This window comes from Mchenga conophoros, linkage group LG23 (genome assembly GCF_057382185.1).
Source record: "Mchenga conophoros isolate Kocher_MC1m ecotype Shallow Benthic linkage group LG23, M_conophoros_male_GT1.1, whole genome shotgun sequence".
NCBI lineage: Eukaryota > Metazoa > Chordata > Actinopteri > Cichliformes > Cichlidae > Mchenga > Mchenga conophoros.
In genome coordinates, this window is record NC_140547.1 from 22,981,742 (window position 1) to 22,994,813 (window position 13,072).

General features: G+C 40.7%; 1 protein-coding gene across 4 annotated transcripts in view; it reads right to left on the reverse strand.

Annotated features, from left to right (window-relative positions):
* Positions 1-13,072, reverse strand: part of LOC146547246 (tensin-1-like) — a 122,331-nt gene that overhangs the window by 88,514 nt on the left and 20,745 nt on the right. For all 4 annotated transcript variants that reach the window (XM_085266086.1, XM_085266084.1, XM_085266083.1 and 1 more), the window contains exons 2-3: positions 4,688-4,802; positions 1,647-1,684 (exon numbers count right to left, since the gene is read on the reverse strand). In XM_085266086.1, the coding sequence (XP_085122212.1) occupies positions 1,647-1,684; positions 4,688-4,802 (153 nt within the window). The remainder of the gene's footprint in view (positions 1-1,646; positions 1,685-4,687; positions 4,803-13,072) is intronic.

Below are 13,072 nucleotides of genomic sequence, written 5' to 3' on the forward strand. Positions count from 1 at the left end.
GGCAGAAATAAAGCCTTACATGGCGTATTTGCCCCCAAGTAGTTTTTTTTTTTTTTTTGCACATATATTTGAAGTCACTGATCCACCACAATATTAAAAACCACTGACAAGTGAAGTGAATAAAATTGATCATCTTGTTATAGGACAATGTTCTGCTGGGAAACCTTGGGTTTTGGCATTCATGTGGATGTCACGATGATATGTACCACCAAGCAAGACAATACGCCTCACACCACTTCAAAATATACTCAGTGACAGCTCGAGGAACACAACAAATATACCGAAATTATGATCCCAGTTCAATAGCACTATCAAAATCCAATCCCAGTAGGGCCCCACTGCTAATCCAAAGGAGCTGAAGACCATGATGCCAAAGTCCTCGTACAGGATACCCCGAGAGGTCCGATCTCCATGCCCCAAATGGTCAAAGTTATTTTGTTAGCAATGCATAGTTATGGCTGATTATGGTACAAGATAAAGCCACTATACTAATAATAATGCTTCATGCATAGCTGGTAAGTATCAGCAGTTTCTGAATGATGAGGTGTAATTGAAGTGAAATTAGGGGTTGATCTGAGTGGGCGATCATTTACAGTGAAAAATAATTGTGGGAAAACGAAACGAAACCACACAAAAAAACAGAGGGCTGCCAAGTACAAATGAGGCGACGATGTTTTCAAAAGATTTTTTTAAGTATATAAAATTGTTTTAAATTATATTTAAACTGATAACGTTATTTGTGTAAGGACATGTCACATGCTACTCAAAAGTAATCAGAATCATGAGTCTTTTTATTCTCTGTGTTGGATCAAACAGCCAAAATCTTAAATACTTAAATAACTGAACCATCAGATGCACCAAAACAATCTAAACAAAAATGTTAGTATTAATTTACAAAATATGGCAAATTGATATTTCTTCTTGTCTTTGCATTTATCTACTCCCTCATTTATTTTGCCTTTTGCGTAATTTTGTATTTCATGGATTCAATTATTCATTTTCAACCTGTGCTGATGATTTCAGCAGTTTTGGTCCTCCGTAGATGACCGTATAAGCACTATAACCCACACCATTACAAATGGTAACTGGTAAATGGCCTGTATTTGTATAGCGCTTTACTTAGCCCCTAAGGACCCCAAAGCGCTTTACACTACATTCAGTCATCCACCCATTCACACACACATTCAGTGTGTGAATGTGTGTGTGAATTACAAAGAAATCTAAGTGGAGATGTGCACTTGCATGAAGTTTATTAGCCAGCGTGCTGCTCTGGATGACGTCACACTGCAGTCTGAGGCAGGCAGGTTAAAGCTTTTTTGCCGGACTGTGCATTTTTCCATGCAGTGCTAAAATTGATTTAAACAGCCTGAAAAAACCCATAAATGGGCTTCGCTTAACATTTGCAATAGTGCTTCAGGAGGGGGAAAAACCGTGTAGAAAAGCAACTTTTAAATTCCTGCTATTCCCGATGCAATGACCACAGTCACAGTTTATCTGCTGTATGTGTGGTGCATTGTATGTGCTTGTACAATAAGTAAAAATATGTGTACTTCTATACAGTAATAAGGTGTGACAAAGACTAGAATGCACAATGAAGACATCAGTCTCATCAGTAACAAAAGAAGACAGTGAAGATCGTGTCTTACCTTCACTTCACATTTCTTGTGGCAGGACAACCGGCACGCTGAAATAAAAGAGGCAGCATTATGTGCAGTTGTTGATTTACACCCACAGGAGCAAAAACCATTAACAACCGTAAAGAGATTAATGGATGTTTCCTTTCACATAGATCACAAAATGAAGCTGAAAGCAGCAACTGTAGATGTGTGCTCAGTATTGGAAAACAATTAAAGTGCTTAGATGGTGTGGAGAGTTTAGAATTGCAGCGCTGTACTGCTGAATGCACTGAAACTGAAATAAGGTCAGCACCATCCCTGATGCCAACATGCTGTGGTGCTGCCCTCAAGTGGTCACATGAAGCAAACATCCATCCATCAGTTTGCATTTCACTACCTTAATGTTTCAGGCAAAAGGTGAAACATTGATGCAAAAATCAATAGCAAATGCAAGCCAAAGTGATTGAAATGAACACAGAATGTTGATTAAACAGTGATAAATTGGACTTTTAATGTATGTTCTAGACTGTTAATGGGTCACACTTGAATCAAGGTGGTACAAGTCTCCTCAGCACATAATAGTAACAGTCTGTAATCAAATTTTATTCATTTATTAATGCAAATTTGTCTTTTTGCATGTTTGAAGCAAACACTCTTTATGAAAGATGGTCAGAAGTTTCAGGTCAGAAAGGTTAAGCCTTTGCACAGAAACCTTCAAGCTGCATTCTTTTTAACTACCAGGAGGGGGCGAATCCTCTATTTGAAAACAGGTATATAGGTATGTGAGGAAACAAACCTTCTTCTTTATGGATTTATGACCTCACCAAACACTTTGAAGATACGCGTAGGATTCCAATCATTAGTTTGAAGTGTTACTGATTACAACACGATGCTTATTTTACAAAACAAAGTCCTATGTAGGGTAAAATACACAGGGTTGCTTGCTTTATGACTTTGCTTAATATGACTTTTCTCCCCCATTTTTAGTCAAAGTCAAATTTATTTATATAGCACATTTAAAACAACAAATGCTGACCAAGGTGCTGTACAATTAAGATAACTAAAAGACATAAAAACATAGGGAGACATGATAAAAGAAAAGAAAAAGAATCATAAAATTAGAAGATTTGAGTAAGATATAACATAGTTAAAAGTAATACAAACTCATTCTGATTTAAAAGCCAAGGAATAAAACTGGGTTTTCAGACGGGTTTCAAAAGTGTCCAATGTTGGGCAGGTCCTGATGTGAAGGGGCAGTTTGTTCCACAGTTTAGGAGCAGTTACAGCAAAGCCCCGATCTCCTCTGTGCTTTAATCTGGACCTCGGGACAGCCAGGACCAATTGATCCGCAGACCTCAGTGATCTTGCAGGAGTGTACCAATTTAAAAGATCAGAAAGGTATGAGGGTGCTAACCCATTTAATGCCTTACAAAAAAAAAATCTTAAAATAAATTCTAAAACTAACTGGCACCCAGTGCAATGATGCCAGTATGGGAGATATGTGTTCACGCTTGCGTGTGCCAGTTAGTAACCGTGCTGCAGCATTTTGGACCAGCTGTAGACGGCTAACTGATGACAGACTAACACCAGAGTAAAGATTATTACAGTAGTCGAGGCGAGATGAAATGAAGTCATGAACAGCTCTGTCAAAGTCTCTATAACAGAGAAATGGCTTCACTTTAGCAAAGATTAACCTTTTTGTATGTCTTTTGTTTATCTCATTCTTTGACATTCAAAGGGCCTCCCTGAGAGTTTTTTTAGCTGATTTTAAAGCAATGTATCTGGACGATTGCACAGCACATAGTCTTCTGTACCCATATCTATCACCCAGCGTCATTGCTACCCATATTTCTCACTCTTCACCCTAGCTCTGGCCCCCTCCCCTACCACTCATCCCTTTCCCCCTCTTTCCCCCTCTTATCTAGGCTAATGCAGCAGCAGCAGCAGCCATGCTAATTTTAACACCAAATCCTCAGCCAAAGCCCTATACAAGCCCATTCCCCTGCTGCTGGGCTTTTCTCCCCGTTTGTCATCTGGCCTCTGCTAAAGACACTCTGTTTGTACTGTAGTTCAAAAATGGGGAGAGCAAGGGAAAGAGTGCAAAGACAGATAGAGGGAGACCAGAGAAAAAGAAACAGAGGAAATGTGAGGCTGCCTGGGAGTCTTCTAATGTTAATTTCCCTTGGACTTTTCTTGGAGTGACAATAAAACCTTTAGTACTTCTAAAATTAGACTCAAAAACATGTGACTGGATCATTGAGGAAGAGGGGGAGGCAGGGGCTCAAAGGCAAGAGGGAGAGAAAGCAAAGCTAAAACAGTAGACCAATGCATACATAAATAGAGCGTACAGCGTAAACAAAAAGGATGTGTATATTAAAAATAGACTTGGGGAGAAAAAACATTCAAATACAAATAAAACTTTGTTTTAAACCTTTCTTTAATGTAAACCTGAATGGCTTAAATTATGCTAGAATCAAGCTTTAGCTGACCTGCACTGAACTGAACTGTGCGGCAGTTTTTAGAGAGAAAATGCTTTCTTGATGCTAGAGGTCTGAGGAAAATGGCTAAAATGCTTCGAGCTGACCGGGAGGCAACAGTAACTCAAATAACACTTACAACCAAGGTATGCAGAAGAGTATCTCTGAATGCACAACACATTGAACTCAGCAGCACAAGACCATGTCCAGGACCTTCTTTTAGTCAGGCGATGGTGCTAACTTCTGTAATAAAGATGTCTAGGGGTTTGTTAAACTATTTGCCCACACTTTTTTTTCACAGACTGACAATGTTTATAATAATGTTTCTTAAAGTAAAATTGGGTCATAACTCATAACATAACTGATATACATCTATTTACTGCCACTTCCAGGTTGCAGAAGCAGCAAGTCTAAGGAAGATTCATGTGAAGTCTAAGGAAGGCAGTTGTTATAAAATGGTCAGTTTTTATATTTATAAATGAATCTCACCCTCAGCCATTCTGGGAATCCAACCCCTGCCTGGTCATAATTTACTCGGTCTACTGTCTTACGTCTGCTCAGATCCACTTTAAAGCCAACATGCTAGACACCCACCTTTGCAGATGAGGCCCTCCTTGGTGATGGCCTGCTTGCATATATCACAACTCTTGGCCTTCTTGAATGGCTTCAGCTTAAAGGTGTGCGTGTGGACGCCCTCCAGCTCGTCGGGCTGCGGGAAGAAGAGGAAACGAGATCAGGAGTGCATCGCTACAAATCGATGGAAGCAGATCCAAAGCCAATCAAAACACATTCGATACATCTGGCTGCACGTGAGAGTTTCACCTCAACTTTTGATGATTTTTGGTTTCAGCTAAGCTGTTTCCTTGTGTCTTTGTTATACTGAATAGGAGGGTTAATGTCCGAAACAGTGATGCAACTCAAACAAGTCATTTTTCTACCTTATAAGGCCCAAAAGACTGTTGCGTGCAAATAAGTGCACTCACACTGACACACACACGCACACACAGAGACACAGCCCACCCAACAGCATAGGATATTTTCACTTTGAAGTTCTCTAATTAAACGACTAATTAACGATGGAGTGAAAAAAAGGCCTTACAGCAGCCAGCAACCTAAAAAACTCTAGGAATGATGCTTGCCTGTGTGTGTGTGTTCGTGTGTGTGTGTGTGTGTGTGCAGTATTGTTTGCAAGTGTGTGTCCGGGGCTTCATTTCAGAGCAGCCTGAGGACACAACAGCTCGAGAAACTGTGCAAAGCAGTGAAGAAGAAAAATCAAAAATATTGTTTTACGCATGCTGATGATGATGAAGAAGAAGATGGGGTTGCAGCTGCTGCGAGCATGTTGCTCATGACCAGGATAACAACTTGGAGGATCCCAAAAGACCCTTGCAAAATTAATTCCATGACTTGTGTAATTTATTCCTGACATGCAATGACATCTCGAACGCTGTGTTAAAATGTGGGTTTCTCTCCAAACAGCTGCACATTACTCAGAATTGATCTGATTAGTCTGTCCTGCAGCTTGGAAAATGCACTCAACGCACGAGTTTTTCCTTTGAAGGAAACCAGCCGATGAACGCTTCAAAATGTGCTCAGAATAGACGAGTTGGTTTAGGTTTCTGAATGTTTTAGGCCTTTATTTTCTTTCTGACTTGCTTATGTGGTTTGATCTGGTTTTATTTTATCATACAAAGGTCTGTGGGTTGCTTTGATGCAGTTACCCCAGTTCGTATGGCCAAAAAGACAACAGGCAAATCCCAGATCTCTTCTTTTGTCATTTCATCATGTGACATCATCACTCAGAATTGCACTTAAAGCAAACACCCTGCTAGATCTCCCTCTTTCCCTGTTGTCCAGAGCCCACTTTTCCTAACAGCCTCCTCTGTGAGTCATAATAATGATGCCATTTCCTTTGTGTATTTGTGCAGCTGGCCTGGTTTGGGTTGAGCTCGGCTGGGCTGTAAATCTGAGTTTGCTTTATTGAAAACAGTATTTTATATACACCTCCTTCCAGATATCACCTTGAAAGGATGCATGAATGAGTCAATGAATTAAGACATTCCTCAAACATTCCCACGAATATAAATCATTGCGAGGGCTTTGGAATATTTATTTCTGGCAAAAGGAGAAATCAATCTTTCTTAAGGTGACAGGGTCTATACCTGCAAACATAGTTTTGTTTTGTTTTTAACAGATTAACAGTTGAACAGTTAACTGATTATCTTATTCAACATAGGCAACATTGCTGCCACATCATGTTGTGCAAGTTGCTCACTGTAAATAGATCACTGATCACTTCTCCTACAGCGGAGTGATCGGTTTTAAGTTTTTCTGCTTTCTGTGTCTTTCTTTAAGTAGATAAACGCGCTAATTGTTTCTACTTGCACCAGTTTGTGTTGATGTCTAAAGGTAAGTCTGTAATTCTGTAGTAGCACACAGTAATTGATTTCGTTTGCAGAGCACCAACGATGAGGAGCTGTTTGGGGGAGGGGAGGTTCTTGTAGAAAGAGTAGCTCAGAGCAGCTTATTTAAAATGCACAGGAAATGCATGTGCACGTGTCCACAGTGCTCCTGAAATTTACTCATTACCACTCAGAGATTGTGGTCCATCTCTAAACCAAAGAACAAGTGACGTCTTACTTAGGACCACTATGCAACAGATAGCTCCTACTGCCACCTACAACATAACCTTCTACCACAAGTACTGTTTGAAATGCCGTGCTGTGGAACAGACTAGAGAAAACCTTAATTTTGTAACATTTTGCAAGGAGAATGGGGATCAATTTACGAAAAATGTGCAAATATACAAGAAAATGTCTAATGAGCTTCGAATGAGCTTAAAAGTCAATATTTAAGTAGTCTTCAGGAATACTTCTCCAGGCTTCTTGAAGGACATTCAAAGCTCTTCTTTGGATGTTTCTGCCTTTTGTTCTGTTCTCTGTCAACATGATCCCACACTGCTTCAATAATGTTCAGGTCCGGGCTCTGGGGAGGCCGATCCATGACTGATGGTTTTCCACTGTGTGTTTTTCTATACAGGTATGATTTTACATTATCTCTCTTTTCCCCTTCCTTAAGAAGACTTCTTGATGGCCACCTATCAGCTGAGACTATTTCTGATGAGGCTTCAGTGAACAGTAGATGGATTACCTGAAGAGCCAGATGAATATCTCAAAATCTGTGTCAAGCCTTTGCTGGATTTAGACCTGCCACTTTTTTTGTCCTCCATTTCCTTAAATTTTTAAGGACACACTCCAGAGAGTGAAGTAGAATAGAATAGAATAGAATAGAATAGCCCTTTATTGTCACTGAACATGTACAATGACATATAAATAGTAAGACAGCAGGATTAAATAGCAAACAGGAGAAATGTATACAATCAAGAGAAATATATACAAAAATAAGAAAAAGCCACAACCTAGTAAACAAAATAGTTGCAAAGTGCTTGGAAGTAGTGCAAAGAAAAGACTTGGTCTGAGTACAGAGTTCGTTTTTGAGTGGCCGGAGTGAAGAAGGGTTACTCACGCCATGGCTTGGGGGTGTGGGGGGATGGTGTTTGCTAACAGTCTGAATGTCCCAGGGTAGGAACCTGTTTGTGAGTCTAGAGGTGTCGGACCTGATTGACGTGAGGGCTGCAGGTCAAACGGGTGGTGGGCAGGGTGCAAGGGGTCACCTGTGATGGCCCTGGTTTTCCTGAGACGGGGGGATCTGGTGATGGCCTTCAGGGGTGGCAGAGGAAAGTCACTGACTTTTTGGGTGGTATTAATTACCCTCTGCTTAGCCTTCCTGTTCTTAGTAGTGGCCCCTGAGTACCAAACACTCAGGCAGTAGGACAGCATGCTCTCCACTGAGGTGTGTGAGAAGGCCAGCAGCAGCTTCTTCTCCAGGTTATTCTTCCTCGGGATATGGAGGAAGTGCAGTCACTGCTGGGCCCTCTTTACCAGGGCGTTGGTGTTGTTGGTCCAGGTGTGATCAGTGGAGACGTGGGTGCCCAGAAACCTGAAGGTGGAGGCAGATTCCACCCGTTATCCTTTTACAATGGCAGGGGAGTGACCTGTCTGTGCCTTCTGAAGTCCATTATGAGCTCTTTTATTTTAATGAAGTTCAGCTTCATGTTGTTGTCCAAGCACCAGCCTCAATCAGCAAGTCGGACAGATTGAGGCTGGTTAGTGAAGAAATCTTTAATCCAGGAGCAGGTGGCAGGGGGGATCTGAAGGTGGTCAGTTTGGTAGTACAAAGACTGGACTTAAAATCAGCAAAAGAAAAAAAGCCAGTGTTCAAAGAAAGACTTTAAACAAACTTCAGTAAGCCTGAAGAACTATTGATGGAAACCACTTTAAAAAAAGTAAAAGAAAGTTTGGCTTCTTGGCAGAAAAATATAAAAACAAGTAGTGGCTCAAGACTTTTGCACATTATTATAGCTCACTGCTTTTTCCCATTGCTAATTTTAATCACTTCAACTACAACTAGACCTACTACATCTTCAAAGGACTGTAGGTATGATGAGGCTCACTGATGAAAGCTGCACTAAGTCATGTAATCCTTTGCTTCATCATCTTTGAGCTCATTTTCCTGTTGCTTTCCAAAGCTCCCTGGTCTTTTTTTCCCCTCCTCCGTGTGCTGCAGTCAATTTGGCTCAAAGCTCTTTTCAAAAGTGTGTTTCTCAGCGTTTTCGCTCCCATATCTCCCTAAATCTTAATGGCTTTTGTCACACTGTGACACTCTCGCTATAAGTTCCAAAGAGGAATCCTGGCTGACCTTGGCTAGCCAGCAGCACACACAGCATATTAGAACAGGTAACTTCAAACAAACAATATGCTACATGCATGGTGATAATTCATGTAAAAAATTAATTATGAACCACTGCAACATCTATCTCTCAAACAACCTTGTTTCTTCCATTTGTTTGTTCTGCTCAACAGCAGCAGCTCAGATTGATACAGAGGCAGACTAAACATTTTATCCATATACTGTGTACTGATTAATGGAGAATTGGTTGAACGGACAGATTCAAAAGTACTGTGCCAGGTGAAAACATGATATAGGAAAAAAATTAAAGTATTGCTTGATAGTGGTATAACGAGTATCTCCTCAACACTGTTTGCACTGACTTTAATCTTTTTTAGGGCTGTCAAAATTGAGAGCAATCAAAACAACTGCTGTATAATGCACTCCGCTATCTTTGTTTAATTGGTCACATGACTGCATCACATGACTAAAATGCGTCATCGTTTTAGAAAGTCTGATTTTCGAGTGTCCACAGTGCGATGGGGCAGCTCCGTTTTGAAATGTATGCGTTTTCAAGAGCGGAAAACGCCGTCTCAGTGTGGACGGGAGGCCAAAATGGAGAGAAAACGATTAGTGTGGACATAGCCTTAGATTGACCAGTTAACCTATCCCCACTAACTGCATGTGTTTGGACTGCGGGAGGAAGCCGGAGTACCCAGGGAGAACCCCCGCAGACACGGGGAGAACATGCAAACTCCACACAGCTAGCACTGTTAGCTTCTGGCCCACTGTGATGTTTTTGTTTTGAAGATGATAAAATTAAGAATATATAGTAACCCTAGGGGTGAATTTCATACACACTGAAATCTGCTAAACCTGCTATAAACAGATTTTGTCATATGAATTGGTATTATCTATAGGTAGTGGATGTAATATTTGGTCCTAGAAACTTTCTGGTTTTCGTTTTCAACATGCATAGCCCATAGTTGGACATAACATAGTCAATGGGTTGTTGCTAAGTAACATGCAAAAAAAACCTAAATGATTGAATGTCACTCACCAAAACTCAAAGCTCACCCTTTTTCTATGGTCTTCTTACTGCTAACCATACAGCGAGCCACATATTTTGCATTGAAAATGTTCCAAAAAGCACCAACACCCCAATCACAGCCCACTGAAACAAATTAGCTAAGGCGCTATCTAACAGAGAGTGGCTATACCTACTCATCTCTCAAAGCTTCACCTCTTATGTTGTATAGTGTAAGTTCAGTCTTAATAAAGTTAAAATGAGTAGGTTTTTATATTAAAAATTACATAAGTTTTTATAAAATAGCCTTTAAGTTATAGAGACAGAAACTGGTTTTGTAGCATGCTGTAGCATAAACATTTATTTCTGCTATAGAGCTAGACATGTTAACACAGCAGTCTATGGCGAGTGACTTACTTTTGAAGCCATTTTGGTGGCAATTCAAAAAACCTTTTAGTGCTTCTGTAAATCAAGACAATTTTTTACAGTGGCTAGCAATTGTAGTAACATTAGCTAGTTAACAGTTTTACAGTAACATTTCATATTACACTTAATATCAGTTTGTACATGCTCCAGATAGCTTTTCTTCAAATTATGTAATCCTCATTCGCTTTTGCGCATGTGCAGGACTGGAACGTAAGCGTTTTCGGCCGTTTCAATGTGGACGCGCAACTCTGTGAAAAAGACTGAAAACGCTAGTGTGGATGCGGAGCGTTTTCAGACGAAAACGCCATTTTGAAATCTATCCGGGCTAGTCTGGACGTAGCCTAAATTGCCCATGGTGTGAATGTGAGTGTGAATGGTTGTCTGTCTCTATGTGTTAGCCCTGAGACAGACTGGTGACCTGTCCAGGGTGCACCCCGCCTCTCGCCCTATGACAGCTGGGCTCCAGCACCCCCCGCGACCCTGAAGAGGATAAGCGGAAGCGAATGGATGGATGGATGGATCTGAAAGACATTCAGATTAAACATGAGAGCAAACACCTGCTTAAGACTGGCATTTTTTGCAGCGTGGGACTCGCTGAGCTTATAAATAGCCTTTAAAGGCTCCAAAGTCTCGATGTTAAAGATGAACTGGCAGAAAGCCGGCGGCTAAACCAATCAGACGTAACCAGCTGTGTCACAGTCAGGTGCCATGGTTACCTGGCTGCCACAGCAACTGGGGTCAACATGTCCTGTCAAACAATGATAGATGGGCTGGGGGAGAAAAAACATACAACCACAAGTTTACACACACACACACACACACACACACACACACACACACACACACGTATAAACATGAATGCACAGCCTGGCGCACGGGCCCACTGTGAATATCGAGACAACAGAAGTGCAAATGGCACTTGGATTTCTGCCATGTAGCATCTGGGATTCAACTTTTTTTTTTTTTTTTTAAAAAGAGAGAAGAAAGAGGGGAAGGGCCTCAGAAGCTGAAATGGCTAGTAATGAGCAAAGAGATCATGCGTTTACAAATGAAACGACTCTCTGAGTTTCTTTTTTTTCTTTTTTTCTTTTCTAGGAATGAAAAATATATCTCAAGCTCACACTTAGGCATGTAATCAAAAAGCTGCTTCAGTAATGAATGCCATCAGTTTCTTAATCTTCCATGACAGACTGTATCATATGGTATGAAACAACTTGCTTCCTGTGAAGCTAAAGTTTCGCCAAGAAATTAACGTTCAGGATGTTGGTAATCTCTCCTGAAACCTGACAGCACCAGCATATAAAAACATTAAGGTTTACCAGAGCATTTACATTGTCTACATCCTTTTACAAACCACGAGGTGATCTGACCTCAAGTTGATTCAAGTTGAAAAAAAAATCCAACTTGAATCATGCTTTTTCATGAATACAACATGAACCCAAGCAAAATGCCTTCTTTTCAGCATTATGGAAAGCTGATGTTACTTTCAGTGGTATTGTGATGACCCTAAAAAAATGCATTTTGACATTTTTAGCACACAGCAGAGGACAGCAATGTAAAAGAGAAAGAAAGCTGTCCTCTGTGTCGTGCTAGAAGGAGACTCCCACGACAGGCTTGAGAGAGAAAATGGAAAAGGAAGTTATGTGGAGAGACAGAGAAACCGAGACAGAAAAAGAGAGGCTCAAGGTAAGGGAAATGGATGGATCTGGAGAAAAAATAGAGGGAATAATGGGACAGAGTGGACAGGCTGAAAGAGGAGAGGAGGGGTTTCTCTGAGTATGTGTGTCCTGGCATATAGACAGGAGGCCCAGTAAATCAAGGCTGTGTGCTCTTCTCCCCCAGTTGCACTTAGCTAATGAAAAGCATCACTACGCCACCTCGACCACGACCCCACTTAGAGCAAAGATGTGGGAGGAGGAGAGGGGGGACGACTTTCTCAAAGGCATCGTTCTGTCCTTCTGATCAGAAATTATACATGAACATGAACTAGTCCTGGAAAACACGCATAAAAGTCATTTATATCAATCCACATATATGCACATGCTGGACTGTTGGTGATAGACACATTTGTATCGTTTGTATCTTGGATGACTGCTTCGTGTATTTCGAGAAAGCATCTTGCTTTTATATTCACAGTGATTCACATGGATACCCACACGTGGCAGGACTTGAAGAGTATATTAAAGTATTGTGAGGAACCACCTTTAGCAGCAATAACCTGAAGTTATTGTTTTCTGTATGACATTATCAGTCTCTCAGATCATTGTGGAGGAAATTTAGCCCACTCTTCTATGCACCGTTACTTCAGTTTATTGAGGTTTGAATTAATTTATGCAGAGCTCACTTAATGTCCAGCATTTCAGTTAGGCTGAGTTCTGGACTTTGACTAGAACATTGCAGCACCTTGACTGTTTTCATTTTCAGCCATTCTGTGACAGATTTGCTGAAGTGATCATCTTATCGCATGAACCAGTGTGCCCAGGCTTAAGTTGGTATATAAAGGAGGTCATAGTTGACGCAGTGACTATAGACCAAATCATCACCCCTCCACCACCGTGCTGATGGTCGGTATGCGGTGTTTGTGTTCATATGCTTTGTTTGGTCTGGTCTGTCCAAAGGACATTGTTCTAGAGGTTTTGTGGTTTGTTTAGATGCAGCTAAACAAACCACAAAACCACAATGACCTAAGTCATTCTAAAAAATACCTTTTAGAGAGAAATAGAGGAAATCCTTCCAAATAAGCCATATCTTTTTGTTGTTTTTCTAATTTTGAGAATTTGAGATATAACATGTTGATT